The sequence below is a fragment of the Physeter macrocephalus genome, chromosome 21 (assembly GCF_002837175.3).
Source record: "Physeter macrocephalus isolate SW-GA chromosome 21, ASM283717v5, whole genome shotgun sequence".
In the NCBI taxonomy this organism is placed as follows: Eukaryota; Metazoa; Chordata; class Mammalia; order Artiodactyla; family Physeteridae; genus Physeter; species Physeter macrocephalus.
This window is the reverse complement of record NC_041234.1, coordinates 1012086-1035694: the sequence shown is the minus strand read 5'-3', so window position 1 is coordinate 1035694 and position 23609 is coordinate 1012086. Positions and strand designations below refer to the sequence as shown.

Below are 23609 nucleotides of genomic sequence, written 5' to 3'. Positions count from 1 at the left end.
AACACAAGTGATCCTAGCTGAGGAAGCCTGGCTTCTTCACAGGAGCATATCCCAAACTACAAACCTAAGCACCCAATCTCTTGTTGACTATATCTTTGCCACAGGACCATAGACTAATTTTTATGGGATCAAGAATATAAATAAGTACATGTTCCCTATAAGAACTGTCTTAATTCTACTCCCCTTTATGAACTAATTAAAGGCTCTGAAAAATCCGAAAGTTTCGGGAAGCAAACGCCGTGGAGTGCTCTGATGTTCAGCCATCTGTCCTTCCCAAGTAACCACGTTCTATGAACGGTCGTGCCGCTACAGCAGAATGCAGGCAGGATTGATCATTGAAGTTCCAAAAGTTGTATTCAGAGAACACAATTTTATAAAGACTGACAGTATAATTAAGACAAAAAAGCGAAAACATTTATATGTGGTGACGATTTAAACAACATGAGACTTGAAGGTGAACAGCCTTCTGACCGTCATCAACACTAAAAGGATGAAAGACCCTGCTTTCTACAAAAACCACGATGTGAAATTTAGGAAAACATTATTAAATGTGGCATAGTTTTTTTTTAAAAAAAGGCCCCAAAGAAAAACAAATATATTATTTTGAGAAAGAGTATTTCTCAATGTCAAACTGAGTGATGTTCATAGCATTATAATCAACATAATTATTTTATCTTTTGGCTTCCAGATGGAATTTTTGAAAATACTTGCAAGAAAATAGTTCTGAAAGTGCTTCCTCTTAAGTTCTTTGGTACCATTTGGTCATTTTGATAGTTATCAATCCATTAAGTAGGTACTTTAACGCATATGTATCAACAAAAATGCAACAAGAAGTACAAATGTTTAGAAAACCACAACTGAAGAATATATTGTATTTTTGACCTCACGGAAAACAGAACTCTAAAATTTTACTTGTGTTTCTGTGACAAAGATGTCTGTACTAAGAACATCTCTAACTAGATTTAAAGAAATGTTACATAAAACATCCCTTTTTGATTATTAGAATAACTGTCCTATGTACTTTTTCTTAAGTAGAAGAGGCAAGTTTCAGCTTGAAAAAAGGATAATTTTGAATTTCATAAAGTCATACTCTTTTGTGCCTTCTGATTCAGCGAGTGTCAGCATCTAGAATTTAATGTCAGTTGCAGAAAGTTAAGGATTACTCTTTTATTTCAGCTAATTTTCTTCCTGCAGCATTTTCTCTATCTCCTTATCCCAGTTTTCATCTCGTTTCTCTGATTCTGTCACCACTTCGTATTCTTGAAGTTCCTGTTGTAGTTCCTTCTCCCAATCTGCAGAATCCTCTAAAAGAAACAAATGAGAAAAAAATTTTGCATGTTGTTTTTCTTTACCTAGGCCTCTGATTTTCCTTCTATTTAAATGGATAATTGATAATTAATATTTGGCCCACTGAGTGGGCCAAGGAGTAGTGACATTTTTACCCCGATAACCATGAGCACCACTACCAATGATGATGATGGTAGCAAAAACAGCCAACATTTCTCGAGCACTCACTCAGCCAGGCCTAGGGCTAAGTGCTCTCTACATATCATTCTTTTCATCCTTAGAACAATACGTGGACCACAGATACAGTTATACACGTTTGACGGATGGGGAAATGGAGGCTTATAGGTTAAGTGACTTGCCCAAGGTCACACAGCTTGACACTGACAGACATACGGATGGAACCACATCTGCAGGGCTCCACAGTCTGTGCTTAGTGGTCTCCCACGAGTGGCAAAAGACACCAGGACCTGAAGTCAGGCAGTCTCTCGCCAAAGCCTGGCCCCCCATGTGGGCTCTACCTGAGCTCTCACACTGGTGAGATTTAGAGCTGCAACTTGCCACTTGGACGCTCAATATACGTGTGTATGCAAATACATATGTATAGGATAAGGCATCTGCTATGTAGTGTTATAAAAGAGCCAGAAAACAAACCAGCTATTTAAAAAGGAAAAGCTAAAATTCATTTTCATCTTTTAAAAATAAACCTTAAACTTAGTACCTATAGAGAAAAGAAAAACCAAAGGTTTTCCATTTTTTATAGTAGTGACCATGTTGCGTAGCAAAACACCGATTTCACGAATATTAGGTGCTTACTGGGTGCTAAGCTCTACGTTAGGTGCTGTAGGGGATAAAAAGACAAGGTGCACCTGCCCTGGAGGAACTTACAATTTAGCTAGGGGGCCAAGACAACTAATATATGAAAGAATATTAAGTGGTCCAAATTATAACTAGGCAGGGATTCAAAGAAAGAATAGCTTGCCCGGAACGGCCAGCCAACGCCACGTGAATCCTGACCAGGCTTCCTTCCAGGCTCCGTGGGCTCTCTGCTACTAGTCATCACCAGCAAGAAGGGAAGCAGGGCACAGTCTGCTCGAGCTACTGCCTGCTGCACGTGGGGCGCATACCCGCCTTCCTTCCGCGGTGGCCAGCAGCCATCGTATCAGAAAACAGATGGGGTACGAGGCGTCTGGGGGGAGCGAGCCCAGATTTTCACTTCCCCACTCGCTTCTCTTTCCCCCACCAGCCGCTTCCCCCAGCAGTTCTCTCCTGCAGAGTCCCTCTGCAGTGTGCAGCGTGCACGTGGGCAGGCGGTTCACCTCTGGGAGGTCAGCTTTCTCACCAGTGCTTTCTGCACGACAGTGGGAACAGCTGGCTTCCGCGATGTAAGTCTCTGACGGCTTCATGAATGATGATTAACCCAAGCCTTTGCTTGTCACCTAGTAGAAAGCCAGTAATTTGTCCTGATGTGCCAAAGAACGCAGTCCCATCACTTGCACTTTTTTTCTAAATTACCTTAGTTTTTAAGCTAATTTGGTTTTCTAAAGGCAGCCTACTCCTTCCCAGAAGCCATGTGCTCGTGGCACACAGCAGCTGGGAAAAGAGTCTTCTACCTACAGTATAAACCCCAGCAGGACGCAGCTTTGAAGGCAGAAGGCCGGAGGGCAGCATCTCCACGTGAAGGGGTGCGCTTGCTTTCTTGCCCGCTCCTGGCCACGTGTTCTCAGGGCTGAGATGCCTTGGAAGACTCACTTAACCTCTCTGGGTCTGTTTCTCCTTTCTATGCCTCTGTGCTTAGAAAGGCAGAGGGACAGGAGATGAGGTCATGTATGCTAGAATCCACCTTCTAGTGGGGAACAAAGAAGCAGTTTTGATGCAAAAGTTACGACACAGTTTTGTGTATCTGCTCCAGAATAACAATTTTCTACGGTCAGCTTCGGCACTGGGGACAAGACCGGTGATGTCGTTGGCTTTGTACCTTCCAGCGCGACTGTCTCCTCCTCTTTTTTGTCCAGCACCAGCTGCTCCATTTCCTTCCTCAGATCCTCCTGATCTAAGTTACAGGAATCGAAGGCGTCACTGACAAACTCAGAAACACCTGGGCTGGTAGAAATCTCCTCTTCATCCTGAAATGCAACAAATGAGCTCTGGAAATGGTTTTTGAAGCGACATATAGAGACTAGAGCTCGTGTATATGGTCATCTCACAATTTAATGCAGCCTCGTTTTCATTCCCTTCCTCTGCAAGTCGGATGGTCGCTGCTTTCCACCTCCTAACCTGCACACTGGCTCCGTAACCACATGAGCTACCACCTGAATCTCTACACTCATTCATGGTCTGGATCGCTCCCATCGTTCTGTCCCATCCCCGACAAGCACACCTTGAATTACTGATGCCAGGGAATCATCTCATGTCTCAGCTGTAGGTCCTTAAGGCTTCAAGTACCGGACCCCTCTTCTTCAGAACAGATAAGACCCATATTCATAAGTAGTTTTGAAATGGTATCTGAGATAGTCAACACAGAGTTCCTTCATTTCCAGACATCAACTACTAGGTATAATGTAAAACTGTATTACCTCTTGAGTTTTAAGTTGAGATTTGATTACAACAGGTGGCGTTTTGGGCCGTACTGCCTCTAAGAAGTGAGAATAAAAGAGACAAGAATTGCTTGATTCAATTCTGAACATATATTATAATAACAACTAAATTATCCACAAGCATGATCATACTAAATAATTTACAGAAATTAGCTTTTAATGTTATACTTTCCGTTTTTCTGCAGTTAAGAACTACCCAGATGAAACCACCTCAGCCTCTTTCTTTTGGGGATCTTTTTAATATATATTATCATGTTCAATACCCCTTATGTAAGACTTCCAGCAGGAAATAAACTTTGACTTCAGTATTAGCAAAATGCATTGAAGAATACTTCTGCTCTTTCTTTTAGGATAATGCGAATGAACTTATTTATCAAGTTTTCCTTTTCTCACAAAGTAAAATGTAACACTCAGGCACAGTAGCTCCTCTTCCTCACAGGCTGCATTTTCTATCTTCTCAACCTTGCCACACATACGGCCTTTACTGAATCCTGTCTTAAGCCCATCTTGATACATGGGCAGTATTGGGTAAAATGGCATTTTCCAATAAAAGTAATAAGGAAGGAATACTAAAGAATGAGAGACAACTGGCATTCATATTAACATCTACATGCAAAATGCCAAATGGTACTGTGTAGAGCAGATTCATTACATTCCTCTGACCCTAAACGCAGTGTCAGGTACCTTCCTAGTGGTCCGTACCACCTGTGCCTTAGGACACACTGTTTTGTGTAATCATGTAAAATTCCATGAACGGATAAGTCTCCAGTTATAACGGGTACCTATACACAGCAGGTGTTCGTTAAACGTTAAAAATGTGACACAAAATACATATCTTATTTCAATTGTTATTATAGGTATTAAATCACTGCCGATATTATAAACCACTTTCCCCAAAAACCAGGGGTAAAACTGTCAGAATAAGGAAGAGTCACATGTGTAACTGACTGGTGTCTAGCTCCAGGCTGGATATCTTAGCTCTGTTTTACAGACTGGAGTACTGGGGAAATGAGCAGGCTGAATGGAAGACTGAGAAATGAAGAAGAGCAGGGAACCGAGTCAGCGGAGAACAGAAAGTATAAAAAGGGCAAGGAAGGGCTTCCCTGGTGGCTCAGTGGTTGAGAATCTACCTGCCGACGCAGGGGACACGGGTTCGAGCCCTGGTCCGGGAAGATCCCGCATGCCGCGGATCAACTGGGCCCGTGAGCCACAACTACCGAGCCTGCGCGTCTGGAGCCTGCGCTCCGCAACAAGAGAGGCCGCGACAGTGAGAGGCCCGCGCACCGCCGTGAAGAGTGGCCCCCGCTCGCCGCAACTAGAGAAAGCCCTCGCACAGAAACGAAGACCCAACACAGCCAAAAAAATAAATTAATTAATTAAAAAAAAAAGGGCAAGGAAAGAGGTGGGAAGACGACTGGTGACGGAGGGGGAAATAAAAAGGGAGAAATAAAAAACCCGAAGAACAAGAAAAAGACAGCAAAGTAAAAGAAAGCTGGGGGAAGACGGTGAGCAGGGTCAGAGAGAGGGCAACCAGGGAAGAATGAGCATTTTCTCTGCAAAGAAAGAACTTTCCCTGACAATGACATTTCTGGTATATACACGATGACAAGCTCATGAGAATCTCTAAATGAAGAATATTTTAAAAGTAACTCTTTTGTTTTTTTTCCCACAGAGTGACGTCTTCTCTGAATATACCTGTCAGTGGCAACTCATCCTCTCTGCCGTGGCTCTTCTCCTCCTTCCCGGTAGCCTGCTGCTGGGCCGCCAGAGCCGTGAGCTGGGCTGACTGCTTAATCAGGGAGACGCGGTAAAAGTAGTTCCTCCAAAACACTTCCTCCTTCACACTTTCAAAGACAAACAACAATGCACTCGAGAAGGCATGCATAAAGTGTGTGCAGGGTTTAGCTGTTGCAGTGGAGATGGGAATAGATGACTTTCAGGGACATTTTTGAATCTGAATGAGGCTCAAATGAAATTCTCATTGGCTTTTGAATTGAAAGCTGAATAACAGGATAAAGAGAATAGCTATCTTCTCCACAGCAGCAAAAGACAAGTTTATAGAACACCAATGAAACCTCAGTGTTTCTTGGTATTTTAATACCAACACTGCCCTCAGCAGAGGAAAACAGGGTACTGCTGTCAAAGCACCATGAGCAACCTGAGAGACGGAAGCAGAGCCGGGGCTCCACCAACTGTTTGCTGTTTACTGAAGGATTAAACGCTTTCAAGCAGTGAGAAGAAAGTATTGTGGGTGTTGCTCCTCATGAGGGGAAATGTTTGGTAGCTTGCAAATAACTAGCAATCAGGAACAGTCAGCAATGAGGTGGAAGATGGTTGATAAAAAAAAGACTGAAGTGCAGTTCAACCTGAGAACTCTCAGTGGTTCTCAAACTTGGCTGCACGTTAGTCACCTGGGGTGCGGCGTTGGTGCCCAAGAGGGGTAAGGTAAGTATCCATACGGTGGGGGCCTGGAATGGAGAGTGAGAGCCTGAGCAGAGAGAGGAGGGTGTCTAAGCTCAGGAGTGGGTGGTGGTGAAAAAGGAAGATTGGTCACTCGCAAGGGGATTGATTGCTTAAGTAAAAATATTAAGGAGAGTGGAAACCAGGTTTCTCACCATCAGAAAAGGGAGTTACAGTCATGGAAAGGGAAAACTCTAGAACGATCCCTGTTGTGAAGTATCACTGTGAACACATGGTTTTCATTTGAAAGAGATGCAAACAAGTCCGTGTGTGTATATGAGCACACTAGCTCTGTCCACTGAGTGGGCCAAGGAGTAGTGACACCCCGATAACCATGAGCATGCCTAATGCTTAGACTTTGGTTTCTAAACACCACTTTCTACTAAAAGGAACCAGAACTCCTTGGATAAATGGCCAATTCTAGGGTTACAGCAGGGGAAGAACAAGGTGAGCCTGGAGGACTATCTCATGCCAGAAAGGAAGTGCTCAAAAAATGATAGGGAGACTTCCCTGGTGGCGCAGCGGTTAAGAATCCGCCTGCCAACGCAGGAGACACGGGTTCAAGCCCTGGTCCAGGAAGATTCCACATGTCGCGGAGCAACTAAGCCTGCGAGCCACAACTACTGAGCCTGTGCTCTAGAGCCCACAAGCCACAGCTACTGAGCCCATGTGCCACAGCTACTGAAGCCTGTGCACCTAGAGCCCGTGCTCTGCAACAAGAGAAGCCGTTGCAATGAGAAGCCCGCACACCGCAACGAAGAGTAGCCCCCGCTCGCTGCAGCTGGAGAAAAGCCCACAGGCAGACAGGCAGCAACGAAGACCCAACACAGCCAAAAATAAATAAATAAATAAATTTATTTAAAAAAAAAAAAAAAAAAAAAAAAAAAAAACAGAATCCGCCTGCCAATGCAGGGAACGTGGGTTCCCCACAGGCAGACAGGCAGCAACGAAGACCCAACACAGCCAAAAATAAATAAATAAATAAATTTATTTAAAAAAAAAAAAAAAAAAAAAAAAAAGAATCCGCCTGCCAATGCAGGGAACGTGGGTTCAAGCCCTGGTCCTGGAAGATCCCACGTGTCGCGGAGCAACTAAGCCCGCGAGCCACAACTACTGAGCCCATGTGCCACAACTAATGAAGCCCGCACACCTAGAGCCCGAGCTCTGCAACGAGAAGGAACTGCCGTGAGAAGCCCGCGCACCGCAACGAAGAGTAGCCCCCGCTCGCCGCAACTGAGAAAGCCCGCGTGTGGCAACGAAGACCCAACGCAGCCAACAATAAATAAATAATAAATTTTAAAAAAAATGATGGGGATGAGTCAAAAGGACACAGAAGCCAGCCTGAACAGGCTTCCACTGGCAAATACGTGATGATGTGAGCAACAAAATAAATAATGATAGCAATGGATTATAACCACTGCATAAAACAGGACCATGAGTCCATAGAGATATACATAAATACATGAATACATGGAAAATTTGAGGAGAAATGAGATATTCACAGAACTTCAAAGTACCTCCCTAGAAAATAGTTATTAATTTCAAAGAGGAAAGGAGTAACTTTATAGTCAAGAAGGCTGGCAGACACCACTTTCATCAAGTGACCAAAGTGTGGACAGTAGTGGAACAAAATGGCAGTATGTGCCATCTGACAGGATGCAACAGACTCAAGGAGACTGATGAGACACTAAAACTACTGTAAATGCAACATGTGAGTCTGAAGTGGATCCTTTTGCTAAAAAGGATATTATTGGGACAAATGGTAAAACCTGAATAGGGTCTGAGAATTGGACAGTAATAAGGCATTAAGTGACCACTTCCTGATTGGGATGGTTACATTCTGATTATGTAGGAAATCTTTGTTTGTAGGAAATACACACTAAAGCTTCAGGGGTGATGGGGTATCAGATCTCAGAGGATTCATTAAAAAAAGTTCCTTATACCGTACTTGCAACCCTTCCATAAGTTTGTGATTGTTTCAAAATAATAAAAAAAACACTGATGACTGCGCTCACCTCAGAGTAATTAAATAAAAATCTCCAAGGTGGAAGACAAAACATGACTCAACAAAAAACACCCCCTCCCAAAACAACAACAACAAGACAAAACAAGGACAGCCAAGGAACGGCTTTGGTGACCTGCGGAGGACGTGTGGATTTTTTTTTTTTCTGCCTCATTTTATGTTCTAAAAATGCTTTGCTAGTAGAGATGACAAAAGGGTAGGAGAATGCCTCTCTACCCCCTGGTTTAATAGAAGGGATGCAGGTTCTTAGAATGGGAGGGAAAGTCGAGAAAGTCGAGAAAGAAAGTCGAGAAAGTCGAGAAAGAAAGCATGACAGAAAAAGACTTTGAAGGAGTAGAAGAAAACCAGCGAGAACAGAAAAAGAATACTGAGACTCAGGTTTGTGAATGAGGACAGGGCTGGCCTTAGACAGGACATCAGAACACGTTGTTGTCACATCTAAGAATGGTGAAGCTGGGTCAGGAAGCTAGCTTTCTAAGTGACAGAAGCAAAATGCACGATTATCTACACAAGCTAGGTCAGGTAACAAGACGATATGCAACTTTCATTAATTCCACCAATATTTAACAAGTGCCACATGCATCAGGCCTTATGCTAGGTACTGGGGGGATTCAGGGATGAATAAGACAAGTTGCCGGCCAAACTAGATGGTCACAGGAAAAATGACCTCTCACTTGTTAAGTTCTTACTATGTGCCCAGCAGCACTTCCCATAATCATGAGGCCTCATAACTGTCTTTTTCTTTCTTTCTTTTGGCTGCGCAGTGGCTTTTGGGATCTTAGTTCCCTGACCAGGGATTGAACGCAGGGAGTGAAAGTGCTGAGTCCTAACCACTGGACTGCCAGGGAATTCCCATAACTGTCTTTTTCTCTTGGAAGTAGATCGGCAGGAGGGAGACCTGACTTAACAATGGTTCATAAAGGGTCAAAGACGACCACAAGTTTAGCTGTGCAAACAGTAGCACACTGCAGCTGCTAGAAGAGCTAAGGAAATCTTAGGCTGCATTAGAAAGCAACATGACACACTACGGTGTGCTGTTCTGCAATGAGACAGCACATCATATTCACTTTGGGGAACTCACTTTCACAGGTTAATGCCCTGGATGGTGAGGGGGTACAGAGACTAGGACACACCTGGGGACCAAATGAAGGAACTAGGATTGATTGTTTACCCAGATACGTTCAAGGGTCTTAAACCCTAACATCACAGCTATACGAAACTGAGATTAGCCTTCCCAGGAGGTAGTGGGCTGCCTGAATATTTTCAAGGTCAGGATTTTTTTCAAAATAAATTTATTTATTTATTTTTGGCTGCGTTGGGTCTTTGTTGCTGCATGCGGGCTTTCTCTAGTTGCAGACAGTGGGGTTACTCTTCATTGCGGTGCACGGGCTTCTCATTGCAGTGGCCTCTCTTGTTGCGGAGCGTGGGCTCTAGGCACGTAGGCTCAGTAGCTGAGGCATAAGGGCTCAGAAGCTGTGGCTCACAGACTCTAGAGCGCAGGCTCAGTAGTTGCGATGCACAGGCTTAGTTGCTCCACGGCATGTGGGATCTTCCCAGACCAGGGCTCGAACCCATGTCCCTTGCATTGGCAGGTGGATTCTTAACCACTGCGCCACCAGGGAAGCCCTCAAGGTCAGTTTTAATTCTGACCTCTATGAAATGTCCAAAATGAAAGAGGAATACTATCTCTCTACAGTGATCATGGGCAATGTTTGCTCTCTTAATAACATCCGGACTGTTTTCTTTTCCAGAGTCTCTCCCTCTTGATGTAAGAGGAAGCGATCACAGGCACACTGCAGAGATATTCGGTTGCCCTCTGGAGAGAGTCACAAAGCAGATAACACACTAAAGGTTCTGAGCAGTCCTATGATAAAGAAATCCATTGCCTGTAGCAACGCCCAAACATTAATCTGACCACATATACCTTCATGGACTATTTTAAAGTATTCGTATGCTGTGAACACCTTCTGGGAAACAATGGGCATGTCACAGCTTGAGGTTGGAAAGACTTGTGACTTCCTTACTGTCATCAGCGGGAAGGCCTCAGAGGGTGCCCCTGTGACACCAGCAGGGCCTTGTCTCATGCTAGCACTGCTGTCACGGGGAAGTGCTAACACACTAAAAGGCATTTTGAAATACAGAGCAAGTGTTTGTTTTGTTTCCTAAAATGTTCCTGGTTAATGATGGCTTCTACTCAGAAAAAGTGTCCCAGGGCTTCCCCGGTGGCTCAGTGGTTAAGAATCTGCCTGCCAGTGTATGGGACACAGGTTCGAGCCCTAGTCCTGGAAGATCCCACATGCCGTGGAGCAGCTAAGCCCGTGCGCCACAACTACTGAGCCCACGAGCCACAACTACTGAGCCCACGTGCCAAAACTACTGAAGCCCGCGTCTAGAGACCGTGCTCTGCAACAAGAGAAGCCACCACAATGAGAAGCCTACACACTGCAAGGAAGAGTAGCCCCCACTTGCCACAACTAGAGAAAGCCCGTATGCAGCAACGAAGATCCAATGCAGCCAAAAATAAATAAATAAAATAAATAAATTTAAAAAAAAAAAAAAAGAAAAAATGTCCCAAAGGAAAAAGGTTGTACTTCTGTATGTCAGGAAGGAAAAGTCCAGAAGCCTTATATTTGTATGTGATGCCTCGTCTTTGTTTTGTTTTAATATGGAAATTTCAACAAAACAAAAGTAGAGAGACTAGAACAATGAACTCTCATGTACCTGTGACCTAACTTCAACACTTACCAGCATTCTGCCAACCACGTTTCAAAATCTATGCCCCTCTCCCCTGCATAAATGCTTTTCTTTGGGTGGGGTTGGAATATTTTAAGGCAATGCCAGGCATCATGTCCTTTCATCCATAAATACTTCAGTAAATATTCCTAACAGATAGACACATAAGAAAATAACCCTAGGGCTTCCCTGGTGGCTCAGTGGTTGGGAGTCTGCCTGCCGATGCAGGGGACGCGGGTTCGTGCCCCGGTCCGGGAGGATCCCACGTGCCATGGAGCGGCTGGGCCCGTGAGCCGTGGCCGCTGGGCCTGCGCGTCCAGAGCCTGTGCTCTGCAGCGGGAGAGGCAACGGCAGTGAGAGGCCCGCGTACCGCAAAAAAAAAAACAAACAAAAAACAAAAAACAAACAAAAAAAAAACCCTAATTTCTAAATCTTCCCTAACAGAATAAGCAGTAGGAAACTGGAATTATATTACTCAGTGGGCAGTTTTCGTAGCTGGTGACAAAACAAAACTACCATTTGCCAAATATCAACTCTCCAAAGCTTAAAAGAAATCTAAAATTACTGTCAGCAGCGAGAGGGAGTGCAGAATTGGCAATAACCCAAACTACATGCCTGCCATGAGTACCCCAGGCCACACGTCTGAGCGCCTCGGGAGAGGCGACGGCAGTGAGAGGCCCGCGTACCGCAAAAAAAAAAAAAAAAAAAAAAAACCCTAATTTCTAAATCTTCCCTAACAGAATAAGCAGTAGGAAACTGGAATTATATTACTCAGTGGGCAGTTTTCGTAGCTGGTGACAAAACAAAACTACCATTTGCCAAATATCAACTCTCCAAAGCTTAAAAGAAATCTAAAATTACTGTCAGCAGCGAGAGGGAGTGCAGAATTGGCAATAACCCAAACTACATGCCTGCCATGAGTACCCCAGGCCACACGTCTGAGCGCCTCAGGGCCTCTGGACAGTCCTGAGAAGCCAGCAGAGAGCCCAACGTGCGGCTTGGGGTGATTCGAATGGTTTTTGAGCTGCGGGAGCGCATCTGACCCCAGAGCTTTGCCACTCTTCTCTCAAAGGCACCCGGGGGGGCAGGAGGCACCAGGCGGCTCTGAAGGCTGGTGCCGAGGCCCCAAGGAGAGGTGAGACAGCCAGGGACTGAACTCCCGCACAGCAGAGACCGGGAGCCCAGGGTTCTGCACTCAGGGACAGTCAGTACAGCTGAGAATGGGGGCACACGGATGTAGTGAAGCCGCAGGGCTCAGGCTCTCCCCGTTGTTTGGCCTACAGCCAGGCTGGAGGCGAGGAGTCCTCTGGGGGAAGCCACCCAGCCCAGGGCTACTGAGCCGCCCTGCCCAAATGGCCCTGGGGAGCACACAGTCCCAAAGGATGGGTAAGAAAAGCCTGCAGCATGAACCACAGAGCCCAAATCCAAGATGCAGGGAAAGAGCATAGGGAAAAGGGTATCTCAAGAAAGCCAGACTTCATGTCCTCAGAGAACAGTAAGATACTGCATCATACAACAAGAAGAGAGAGTCATAAAACAGGAACAGTCATGGAACACCAAAGACTGCTGACTTTAAAAATGGGGCAGGTTCAAAAGAAGGCACTGGAATTAGGAAAGGTGAGGAAGAACCCATGGTGGCAGAGGGGAAGGGAGGTGGCCTCTGCTGATGGCCATGTCACAGAAGTCAGGATGCATGTGCTGGAGCTTAATGGACAAGCAGAGATCTGCAGAGGGGAGAAGCCTCGGGTGGGAAGCAGAACAAGACTGCTGCTGCCAGAGAGCAGAGCCTGAGTGGAGAAAAGGCAGTGGCCAGGTCCTGATGGGCCTCGGGAGACCTTAATTTTATTCAGGAGGGCATGGGCACTTCTGTTGTTTTTATAGGAAAATTCATTCTACGTTCTAACTGGGGATAAAAGAGCACATATCATCTGGACCCCCAAATTCCCGAAAAGTCCACCCTGAGTTTTGATTCTATGGCACCCTATGTAGGGGGTGGGGGTTGGGAGGGTGCTGCTGAAGGGCCGCAGAGCCCCTTTTCACAAAGAGTGTCTGAGAGCATCCTGGCCTCCATCCCATGCTTCTTCTCCGACACCCGATACATGACCAGGGCCATACATGCCACTCCGGCTCGAGAGCCCACTGCTTACAGTTTAGGAACAAGGGCAAATCTCATCCTGCTCAGGAGCTCGTCCTCTTGGAGCATGACCAGGGCGACAGGGTACATCTGATCAAAGTCAAAGTTAAACTGCACGCCGGCTGGAGGGTCACGAAGGAAGTTCCTCTTGTCCTTTCATAAAAAGAGGAAAAACATGGGGAAAACCATAGACTGCAATTAATAAGTAATAACACATCACTGATCTGACACACTGAATTCTCCTAAATGCTTCAGTCGCAAAGTACACTGAGCTGTCATTAACCTGCCTGCCTTAGACAGAGTGGAGAATGACCAATCCTTTCATATATTCTTTAACAGTTTCAACTGGAGAGAACATCATGGGAGGCCTACAGCCAGGCCGGAGGCTGAGGAGTCCTTTGGGGGAAGCCACCCGGCCCACGGCTACTGAGCCGCCCTGCCCAAACGGCCCTTTGGGCAGGGTGGCAAGTGTTCAGCCAAGGTTCGGCAAGTGAACCAACAATGAGCCTTTCCCCTGCCTGGCCATGATCTGCGGAGAAGCGGCACTGTGTCTTTCTCAGTCACCATTGCATTCTCAGGGCATTTCTTGCCAATCAGATAAGAAAAAGAAATGAAAGGAATCCAAATTGGAAAGGAAGAAGTAAAACTGTCATTGTTGGCAGATGACATGATACTACACATAGAAAATCCTAAAGATGCCACCAAAAAACTACCAGAGCTCATCAATGAATCTGGTAAAGTTGCAGGATACAAAATTAATATACAGAAATCTGTTGCAATTCTATACACTAGCAATTAAATATCAGAAGGAGAAATTACGAAAACAATCTCATTTACCATCACATCAAAATGAAATAAATACCTAGGAACAAATCTAATAACTAAGGAGGTAAAAGACCTGTACTTGGAAAACTATAAGACAATGATAAAAGAAACTGAAAACAACACAGATGGAAAGATATACCATGTTCACGGATTAGAAGAATTAATATTGTTAAAATAACCATACTACCCGAGGCAATCTACAGATTTAATGCAATCCCTATCAAAATACCAATGGCATTTTCTGCACAACTAGGACAAATAATTTTAAAATTTGTACAGAAACACAAAAGACCCTAAATAGCCAAAGCAATCTTGAGAAAGAAGAACAGAGCTGGCTCACGCTCCCTGACTTTAGACTATATTACAAAGCTACAGTCATCAAAACAGTATGGTACTGGTACAAAAACAGACATATAGATCAATGGAACAGAATAGAGAACCCAGAAATAAACCCATGCACTTATGGTCAATTAATCTATGACAAAGGAAGCAAGAATATACAATGGGAAAAGACAGTCTCTTCAATAAATGGTGCTGGGAGGACTTCCCTGGTGGCGCAGTGGTTAAGAAACCACCTGCCAATGCAGGGGACATGGGTTCGAGCCCTGGTCCGGGAAGATCCCACATTCCGTGGAGCAACTAAGCCCGTGCGCCCCAACTACTGAGCCTGAGCTCTAGAGCCCACGAGCCACAACTACTGAGCCCGTGTGCTGCAACTGCTGAGGCCCGCGCGCCTAGAGCCCGTGCTCCGCAACAAAAAGAAGCCACCGCAATGAGAGGCTTGTGCACTGCAACAAAGACTGGCCCCTGCTCACCGCAACTAGAGAGAGCCCGCGCACAGCAATGAAGACCCAACGCAGCCAAAAATCAATCAATCAATCAATAAATGGTGCTAGGAAAAATGGACAGCTACATGTAAAAGAATGAAATTAGAACATTTTCTCATACCATATACGACAATAAACTCAAAATGGATTAAAGACCTAAATGTAAGACCATTAAACCCTAAAACTCCTAGAAGAGAACACAGGCAGAACAGTCTTTGACATAAACCGTAGCAATATTTTTGGATCTGTCTCCTAAGGCAAAGGAAACAGAAGCAAAAATAAACAAATGGGACCTAATTAAACTTAAAAGCTTTTGCACAGCAAAGAAAACCATTCACAAAATGAAAAGGCAACCTACTGAATGGGAGAAAATATTTGCAATATATTAAAAAACGGGCAGAAGACCTGAATAGACATTTTTCCAAAGAAGACAGAGAGATGGCCAACAGGCACATGAAAAGATGCTCATTATCGTCAATCATCAGAGAATGCAAATCAAAATCACAATGAGATATCAACTCACACCTGTCAGAATAGCTTTCATCAAAATGACCACAAATAACGTTGGAAAGGATACGGAAAAAAGGGAACCCTCGTACACTGTTAATGGGAATGTAAATTGGTGCAGCCACTGTGGAAAACAGTACGGAGGTTTCTCAAAAAACTAAAAATAGAGCTACTATTTTTGGCCGCGTTGGGTCTTCGTTGCTGCGGGTGGGCTTTCTCTAGCTGCGGTGAGCGGGGGCTACTCTTTGTTGCAGCGCACGGGCTTCTCCTTGTGGTGGCTTCTCTTGTTGTGGAGCACGGGCTCTAGGCGCCCAGGCTCAGTAGTTGTGGCTCACGGGCTCCAGAGCGCAGACTCAGTAGTTGTGGTGCAAGGGCTTAGTTGCTCCACGGCATGTGGGATCTTCCCAGACCAGGGCTCAAACATGTGTCCCCTGCATTGGCAGGCGGATTCTTAACCACTGTGCCACCAGGGAAGTCCCAAGTGAATTATTCTTCATGCTGCTGCACTCAGGCTTAGGTTAAGATACCTTAAACTAAGGGTTAGCGAATTCACAATCCATTAAGAGGTACAGTCAACACAGTAACAAAATAAAATGTGTCATACAAACATTTTATCATTAATATATTAAAACTAGAGTCTCATTAAAAAGAAATCCAGGAACTCCCTGGCGGTCCAGTGGTTAGGACTCGGTGCTTTCACTGCTGGGGCCTGAGTTCAATCCCTGGTTGTGGAACTAAGATCCCACAAGCTGTGCAGTGTGGCCAAAAGAAAAAAAAAAAAAAAAAAAAAAAGAAAAGAAAAGAAATCCAACCCAAAACTGTCAAGACTGTGTTAGAGAAAACATCCCCATCACAGAAGACCCTCGTATGGCCCATGACTGCATGGTCAGTACATAATGTGGACATTCTGAGTGGGCAGCACTGTGAATCTCCAGCGCACCAGTACCTACTATGCCCAACCTGGAAGAGCTCTGACAGAGTCCATGTTTCTCTTGGACCAGTTCTCTTCAGTTAGTCAAGAAGTAAAAAAAAAAAAAAAAAAAAAAAAGGATCCAAGGGCAAATAAAGCTTTCCTGGATTAGGCAAATTTCCTAGGGAATGAGGATGGTTTTGAACTCCTCTGAGATGGAGCAGGACTCACACTGATTAACATATAAAGGAATGTCTCCAAACCACCCCCTTTCCCACAGACTGAGCATAATCAAGGCAAAAGGCTGTTGTTTTGGACCACTCAAACAATTAAGACTGATTGTTGCTATTCTATTTCTTTTTTTTTCTTAAACACCTTTTTTGTTTGTAAATATGATACACATCCATTTTTTGAAAATTCAGAACACCAAAGAAAAACATGGTCAAAAATCCCAACACCCACAGACGACCGACCGTAGTAAGATATTTCCTCAAACACCCTCCCGGATGCGTGTCTCTCTGCAAACATGCACGTGTCTGTGTGAATACAACCTGATGTAAATAGGAAGACACTTGCAGCCGGTGGATCATCTGTTTTTCCTTTCCACTCAGAGTCGTGAACATCTTTCCATCTCCAATGTAGCTATGTCTACCCTGAATGAGCCATAATTTACTTAACCAGGCCCACTTCAGTAGTCATTTAGATTGGTTCTAATCTTTCCTTATAGAGAACCATGCAAGTAACATCACTTTACAAACAGTTTTTATTCCCTTCTAAAGTGATCTTTTTAGACTAAATTCCTGGAAGTGGGATTTCTAATCCAAGAGTATGATTATTTTGACACAGATTGCCCAAACTCGCCTCCAGAAGATGGTAGCAGTTTATACTGCTACTAATAGCATCAGTTTCATCTCATTTTGCTCATATTGGATTTTAACAATATTTTTGGTTTCTGATAATTCCTACATTAATAAGGCAAGAACAATTCTGAGCCTAAATGGATTTTATTTTATTATTATTATTTTTTGGCTGCGCCACACAGCTTGTGGGATCTTAGTTCCCCAACCAGGGATCAAACCCGGGCCCTCAGCAGTGAAAGCAGGGAGTGCTAACCACTGGACCGCCAGGGAATTCCCCCTCAATGGATTTTAGTTATTTCACCTTCCAAAATAAACATTTCAAAGCCTGAAGTTGTCCCAATCATGTTTCACCTGGGTTTCTACACTGGCCTCCTAATGGGCACCTGTCTCCAGTCCCATTTCTCCCTCCCCAAGAAAAACATATTTTACCTATGACTACAATCCTTCAATGACTCCTTGCTGCCTTTAAGATAAAACCTAAACTTATCAGAATGGTATGATAAGGTCCTCATGACCTCTGCCTATCTACTTCTTCACCTGCATCCTACAGTCCAGTCAGACACAAATGCTCGCGATACCCCCTACCTTAATGCCAAATCCGGCCTCACGTCCCCCAAACATCCACACACTCTCCTAAGACTCAACTCAGCTCCAGGGTCGTCACTTCTGGGAAGCTTCCTTGGGATCATCCTTATCCCGCTCCACAATAAATGAGATGCTCCTCTCGCTGCCCGTCCTTAGCGTCCTGTATTACATTCCTCATTCCAGGGAATAATCCTGTATGTGCGTTCATCGAGCAGCTCTCTAGCAAGCCTACGGGCTCCTGCAGGGTGGATCTCATTGATCTCAAGTCCTAGGAGAAGGCTTGGCCTAGAGTAGTGACTAAATTCGGCCTGCTGAATTGAGTTCTCACAAGTCTCTAACGACAAATGCACTATCAACTTCTTTTCATGTATTACGTGGTCCTATGTGGCCCTCCGATATAAAGAGCTTAAAGGGTTACTCTGCTATATACTCTGAAGTGTCCCAAACTAGTGCCTGGTAAGTTACAGAATGTCAGGCAACTCCGGCAGGCACTGCTAACCGTCTCCCAGTATCCATTTCTACCTTCCTTTCTTTCAGGATCACAACTCTGAGTTCCAGCTGGGCATGTGGCCACACAGCCAGAGACCGGATTTCCAGGCTCCCTGGAGTACAGGGGTGGCTGTGTGTCTAAGCTGCCAAAGGGGTGTGTGCCTGAGTGATAAGTGCAGTTTGCGGGTCTCGTCCTTCAGGTGGTCTGGTACAGCCACCTCTTTCCCAGTTCCCACAGGCTGGAACACAGTCATGCACACCATGTCCTAGGGGCTGCTTGGGAGTAAGACAAGAAGAACTTAGGTCTCTAAGTGACTTCGTTGGGCAAAGCACACCTACTGAGACCCCCTACCTCTGGACTGACTGTGAAGGGGAAGGAGGGAGGGAGGGAGAGAAACTCACAGCTCATTTAACCTACTGTGTTTTTAGATCTATTACAGCGATTGAATCTATTCCTTAACACATTCAGCAGCCACCATAAAGGATGGATTGAAGACTGTTTCGAAGCCTCTGGGTCACGCCGAAATCTCGGAAGCTCTCTTGTGGGCGTGCCTGGGTACAACATTTATTGCATCATTTATTCAGCAGATGATCATCTGGCACCTGCTATGCTCTGGGCTCCACGCCACCTGCTCAGCAGGGCACAGCACACATGGAGTCCCTGCCTTCACGGCACTTACATTCCAGCTGGGGGTGGTGGAGCGGGAAGAGAGACACAAGGGTTTAGACTGCCAGGGCTCTGAGCTGCTGTACCTGGGCATGCAGGGCTGAAAAAGCGTGGTGAGGGAAGGCCTCTAGGAGATGTCATCTGAGCTGAGATCTTGTGGAATGGTGCAGGGTGAGGTTCCAGGAAGAAGGGACAGCAAGCTCAAGGTACTAAAGCAGGACAAAGCTGGATCTATTTGTACATCAGAAAGCAACAGTGGCTGGAGCGCTGGCAATCAGGCCAGTGGGGCACGAGGGAGCAGTGTGCAAAGCCAGGGGCCTTAGAAGCCAGCGGACAGAGTTTAGATCTTAGTCCACGAGAGGTGAGACGCCACTAAAAGGGTCTGTGTAGGAGAGTGACACGAAGGGCGTTCACCATAAATGGACCCCTCTGGCTGCTGAGATGCACTTGTACTGGAAAGGGGCAAGGATGGGACAGCAGTCGGGATGGGGTGCCTTGGGCAGAAGACGACAGCACCAGAACCATGGTGATAGCAGTGAACTGGACTAGAGCTATGCTCTGAACACAGCACTGTCAGGATGGCATCGGGGAGGCAGGACTCAAGAAAGACTCCTCTAGAAAAACTGGTGGATAACTGGAGTCTTGTATTCTGAGATGTAGAAGATGAGGAGAGGGACAGGTATGGGGGACAGAGGGGTTATGGGGACTTGGTTGGTATCTGACATTTACCCTCAAATGACACCGAGTCTCACTGTCAAAACTTCCTTCTGGGGATAAATAATCGGTGTGTGATGTCAGTGTCAAGTTTGGCTGTAACATGGTAAACAAAATACATGGTGTCCACAATGAACCTGGAATTGGATGCTTAGGCCTTTAAGGATTTACTAATGGGAAGAAGAAAACCTTAAAGTGCCCTGGGGCACTGGAAGGGAGGAAAAGCCCAGCTCTACATTGGTTTGTTTTCTAGACCAAGGTTCCATTTCTGACTTCGGTTAAAAAAAAAAAAGAAAAAAAAAAAGAGTGGGTTAAAAATAAAGCTTGAAAACCACTGATAGAGTAAAAAGCCTTATTCGCTGCGTCCCATGCCAGGTGGGGTGCTGGATGCTGAGGACAGAGATCAAAGTCAGCCTCTGCTGAGAGTTCACAGCCCAGTGGAGACACAGACACGAACTGAGGGTCAGGGACTTCCCTGGCGGTCCAGTGGTTAAGACTCCGCACTCCCAATGCAGGGGGTGTGGGTTTGATCCCTGGTCAGGGAACTAAGATCCCACATGCCGGACGTCCACGAAAAAAAAAAAAAAAGTGATGGTCATATTGAGAGTCTCGGATCCCTGGTCAGGGAACTAAGATCCCACATGCCGGACGTCCACGAAAAAAAAAAAAAAGTGATGGTCATATCTGAGAGTCTCGGTCCCCACACCTGTACAGTGGTGGTAAAAGCCCCTACCCACCTCACAGGCATACCACGAGGCTCAAAAGAGATAATGTGTGAGAAGGTGTTTCCTGAAACTGTCAGGTGCTACACGATTGTTAGGTGGTATCACTCTGTTCCCTGTGAAGTCCTGAGAGAACATTTTGTGGCGCAGCATATGGAATTTTCTTTCTTTCAATTTCAGTTTCAGACAAATACATACAGTAGTTAAAGAGAAAATGTAGAAAACAATCATTTCATTCAGAAGAATTAGAATGCTGTCTAGAAACTTCATGATTACACATCTCAAAAGACTGTCTTAATAACATAAAAGAATCCTTTTAAGGCTGAAAGAATTATTTTGTGTAATAGGCTAGACTTTTCCAATAAGAGAAAACTACCTAAGAAAAAAGCAAATTTAAAGTCAGTGAAAAAAAATGATGAAAGTTGATGTGTACATTCCTAACATCTCAAAATATTTTTAAAATTGTATAGAAGAAAAACATTCTGCTAAGGATAAAGTCATGATAGGAAAGAAGTATTTCTATACGGGGTATCACAAGATACTTACAGCTGATAGGGCCAAGATTTGTTGTTGAATTGTTTCTTCATCATTACTATCAACCCATGGTGGTACTGCTGCTTCTACAAGGTTTTTAATGGCAAAGAAGAAAAGAGAAAAACAGGTTACAAGGGTTAAACTGCGATCTGTGGGTTGAAAGAATGAGAACGCTTCCACATAACCATTTTAGCAATTTACTAATAAGTTCCAAATATGAACACTCATCACAATCTTCAGACTTAACGTATGAATCTTAGGCATGTATGCATTTGATTTTAAAAATTCCTTAAATTATACAATGGAAAAATTGGACAATGCCTTGACCAGGTGACCAAAATCAACATCACTAACGAGGGAGAGATGGCCATTGTGGGCCTCCAGACGCAATATCCCAAGAAGGTCACATCATCTATGTAGTATTCTGGCCAAGAATGAATAATCTGAATCTAATCATGAGGAAATATCAGACAAAGCCCAAACGAGAAATGGTCTATTTAAAAAAAGGAGGGGGGGAGTATTCTTCAAAAACATTAATGTCATAAAAGATGAAGAAAGGCTGTGAAAATATTCCAGATTATAGGAGGCTAAGAGACATGACAAAAAGTGCAGTACTGTACCCAGGACTGGATGCTGTACTGAGGGGGAAAATGTATAAAGGACATTGCTGGGTCAAGTGACAAAATTAGACTATGAATATTATATCAATGTTAAATTTTCTAAAGCTGGTAACTGTACCATTGGTCATTATGTAAGAGAATATCCCTACTTCTTAGGAAATGCACACTGAATGGAACGGAAAAAAAAGACACAGAGTGAGACAGAGAACGTAAATGATAAGGCAAATGGACTATAACAATCTAGGTGGAGGGTATACGGGTGTTCTCTGTACTAGTTTTATTGTAATTTTTCTGTACATGGAAATTATTTCCAAATAAAAAGCCTTTACAAAAAGTTACTGTACTTGATTCATGACAAAAGGTGATAAGGAGGTTGCAAGATAAGGGCTTAGGAACTGAGAAAAGCGTTGTCAGGAGTGAAAGCAAATGAAGAAAGAAAAGGGCAAATTGGAGGCAGTAAACAAAAGGGCTGGGATCAAATCCTCCATTAAGTCTTCAGAAGCAAAAAGCTGGGGATGCAAAGACAACTAACACCCAGCCTGCATCATCTGGGGCTCACAAGAAAGAGATGATTACAACTCAGCAGGATTATAATGCCAGGCGACAAACAGCAACCATCTGGAGAGGCGAGTCCCATGTGGGTGTGTGTGTGTGTGTGTGTGTGTGTGTGTGTGTGTGTGTGTGTGTCTGAGCAGCTCTACTGTCTGAGCCGAGGGCATGGCTAAGGCTGTGCAGCTGGGTGGTCAGCACAGAAGACAGCAAATGCAGAGGGTCCTCATATTTTTGCAGAAATAGTGCCTTTTACTATTATTCTTCAAAAGTCAAATGGAAGGGCTTCCCTGGTGGCGCAGTGGTTGGGGGCCCGCCTGCCGATGCAGGGGACACGGGTTCGTGCCAGGAAATGTAATAAAAGAGGTAACCAATGAAAAGTCTTCTCCTAGTTTACATATGCTGCTCTACAACTGCTTGGAGTTTCAATTAGCTGAGCTCTCTTCACTTAAAAAAAAGTGGTGGGTAGGCGTTGTGAGGGACTAAGTGAAACCCTTTTTCAATGAACCATGCTCCTGAGGGACAGGAAGCCCAAGGAAAACAAACCTCTACAACTCATACAAAATTCTGGGGCTTCCCTGGTGGCGCACTGGTTGAGGGCCCGCCTGCCGATGCAGGGGACACGGGTTCATGCCCCGGTCCGGGAAGATCCCACATGTCGTGGAGCCTGCGCGGCTGGAGCCTGTGCTCCGCGGCGGGAGAGGCCACAACAGTGAGAGGCCCGCGTAACGCAAAAAAAAAAAAAAAAAAAAAAAAAAAAGTCAAATGGAAGACACATCCTATTGGGTACCAACTGATAGAAAAGTTATCTGCATGCATGGATGGATGGACACACACATGGACAGGCATCTGGTTCATTCTCTGGCTCATCCTAAACAAGCAAATGGTGGCAATTATAATCCAAATTCTGTTAATTATAAGGTAAAATTAACATATTCTCATACTTTTTAAAAAGTTAGGGTAAAGCCCCTTCAAAACTTTTCTTACACTGTTTAACATTTTGGTCTCCATTTTCAGTCTATTCACCTTGGGCAGCCTCTGCTCATACCACTTACCCTAGAATAATGAGGTCCTCCCAAGGCCCAAGCTACTGGTATGGAGGAGACACCCCCCCCATCTCCCTGTTCCTCTAAGATGGTTCTTTTTAGGGTGACCAATAACCTCCTGCTTGTCCAATCCCATGGATATTTCTTAGTTCTTAGTTCTTTTCTCCCTAGGCCAGTTTCCTTATCTGGAAAATGGAAATAATGGGAAGTACTTCAGAGAGTTACTGTGACCGTTAAGGGAAGAGATGCACGTGCCTTTCCTCACGTGGTCACTGTAAATGGAACTCACCTGACCTTGCTCTCCTTGAAATTCTTCCCTCTCTGTGCTTTCATTGCTTCTCTCTCCTAGCTGTTCTCTCTCTCAAGTAAATGGGCACTAGTTTTAACGGCAGATGTGTTTCATCACTTACTAGCTGAGCAACCTTCAGCAAATTACTTAACCTTGCTGATCCTTCCTTTTATTAAAGGAGATGTTGTATATAAAGCGCCCAGCAGGCTCTCAGAAACTGCCGACTCCCTCCAT

At 44.7% G+C, this 23609-nt stretch overlaps 1 protein-coding gene across 2 annotated transcripts in view; it reads right to left on the bottom strand.

Moving 5' to 3' along the window:
* Positions 1–369: 369 nt before the first annotated feature.
* Positions 370–23609, bottom strand: part of SYAP1 (synapse associated protein 1) — a 33045-nt gene continuing 9805 nt past the window's right edge. For both annotated transcript variants that reach the window (XM_007124053.3, XM_007124054.3), the window contains 6 exons: positions 20884–20957; positions 13245–13384; positions 5577–5725; positions 3861–3919; positions 3263–3410; positions 370–1304 (listed from right to left, as the gene is read on the bottom strand). In XM_007124053.3, coding sequence (XP_007124115.1) covers positions 1177–1304; positions 3263–3410; positions 3861–3919; positions 5577–5725; positions 13245–13384; positions 20884–20957 — 698 coding nt within the window. In that variant the 3' untranslated portion in view covers positions 370–1176. The remainder of the gene's footprint in view (positions 1305–3262; positions 3411–3860; positions 3920–5576; positions 5726–13244; positions 13385–20883; positions 20958–23609) is intronic.